This window comes from Salvelinus sp. IW2-2015, unplaced genomic scaffold, assembly GCF_002910315.2.
Source record: "Salvelinus sp. IW2-2015 unplaced genomic scaffold, ASM291031v2 Un_scaffold3740, whole genome shotgun sequence".
Lineage (NCBI taxonomy): Eukaryota > Metazoa > Chordata > Actinopteri > Salmoniformes > Salmonidae > Salvelinus > Salvelinus sp. IW2-2015.
Window position 1 is genome coordinate 1 of NW_019945016.1, and position 1429 is coordinate 1429.

The 1429-nt window shown below is 43.1% G+C and overlaps 1 protein-coding gene across 1 annotated transcript in view; it reads right to left on the reverse strand.

The window, feature by feature from the left end:
- Positions 1-54: 54 nt before the first annotated feature.
- Positions 55-1429, reverse strand: part of LOC112076420 (mitochondrial 2-oxoglutarate/malate carrier protein) — a gene marked incomplete at its 3' end in the record, with an annotated part of 12293 nt that continues 10918 nt past the window's right edge. The window contains exon 4 of the mRNA XM_070441311.1: positions 55-261. Coding sequence (XP_070297412.1) covers positions 55-261 — 207 coding nt within the window. The remainder of the gene's footprint in view (positions 262-1429) is intronic.

Below are 1429 nucleotides of genomic sequence, written 5' to 3' on the forward strand. Positions count from 1 at the left end.
GTCACCCTCCCTCCCTCTCACCGTCCGTCAGCGGTCACCCTCCCCCCCTCTCACCGTCCGTCAGCGGTCATCCTGATCAAGGCGACTTCAGCAGGTGTTCCAACGAAGGCTCCGGTTGCTCCAGCCGTCATACCAATCAGAGCCTTCATGAGGAAGCTGGGCGGAGTCCCGTCCTGTCCCGTCATCTTCTCAAACAACACTGTGTAGATTCCTAACCTCGTTGTGGTGTAGGTAGCCTGGCGGAGCAGACCTGCTGACAGACTACAAACCACATCATGATGTAGATACCAACACCATGTTGGTAGCCTGGCGGACTGAATTAGTATAATAGTAGAGTAGTATTATCGTATTAGTAGTATTGTAACAGTATAGTAATATTGGATGATACCTTGTTTTTATCTAGGACAGAGGAATTTATAAACAGACTTGTTTCGACATAACTTAGGTACAGGAGATCCCCTTATTGTATGGGATACTTTTAAATGTGCCTTTAGATGCCATGCAATTCAATACTCATCTATAAAACAACAGCAATCTGGGTCAAAAGGGTCCATATTTACAAAGGAAATTGAAGGACTAACAGTACACATATATTTGAAGTCTGAAGTTTACATACACTTAGGTTGGAGTCATTAAAACTCGTTTTTCAACCACTCCACACATTTCTTGTTAACAGACTATAGTTTTGGCAAGTCGGTTAGGACATCTACTTTGTGAATGACACAAGTAATTTTTCCAACAATTGTTTACAGACAGATTATTTCACTTATAATTCACTGTATCACAATTCCAGTGGGTCAGAAGTTTACATACACTAAGTTGACTGTGCCTTTAAACAGCTTGGAAAATTCCAGAAAACGATGTCATGGCTTTAGAAGCTTCTAATAGGCTAATTTACATTGTTTTAGTCAATTGGAGGTGTACCTGTGAATGTATTTCAAGGCCTACCTTCAAACTCAGTGCCTCTTTGCTTGACAATTGCTCCTTGGGAGCAATTTACAAATGCCTGAAGGTACCACGTTCATCTGTACAAACAATAGTACGCAAGTATAAACACCGTGGGACCACGCAGCCGTCATACCGCTCAGGAAGGAGATGAGTTCTGTCTCCTAGAGATGAACGTACTTTGGTGCGAAAGTGCAAATTAATCCCAGAACAACAGCAAAGGACCTTGTGAAGATGCTGGAGGAAACAGGTACAAAAGTATCTATATCCACAGTAAAACGAGTCCTATATCGACATAATGAACCATCGTTATGTTTGGAGGATAAAGGGGGGGCTTACCAAGTCCGAAGACACCCAATCCCAACCAGTGAGCACGGGGTGGCCAGCATCATGTTGTGGGGTGCCCTTTGCTCGCAGGAGGGACTGTTTCACCTTTCACAAAATAGATGGCATCAAATGAGGTAGGAAGAATTATGTGGATATA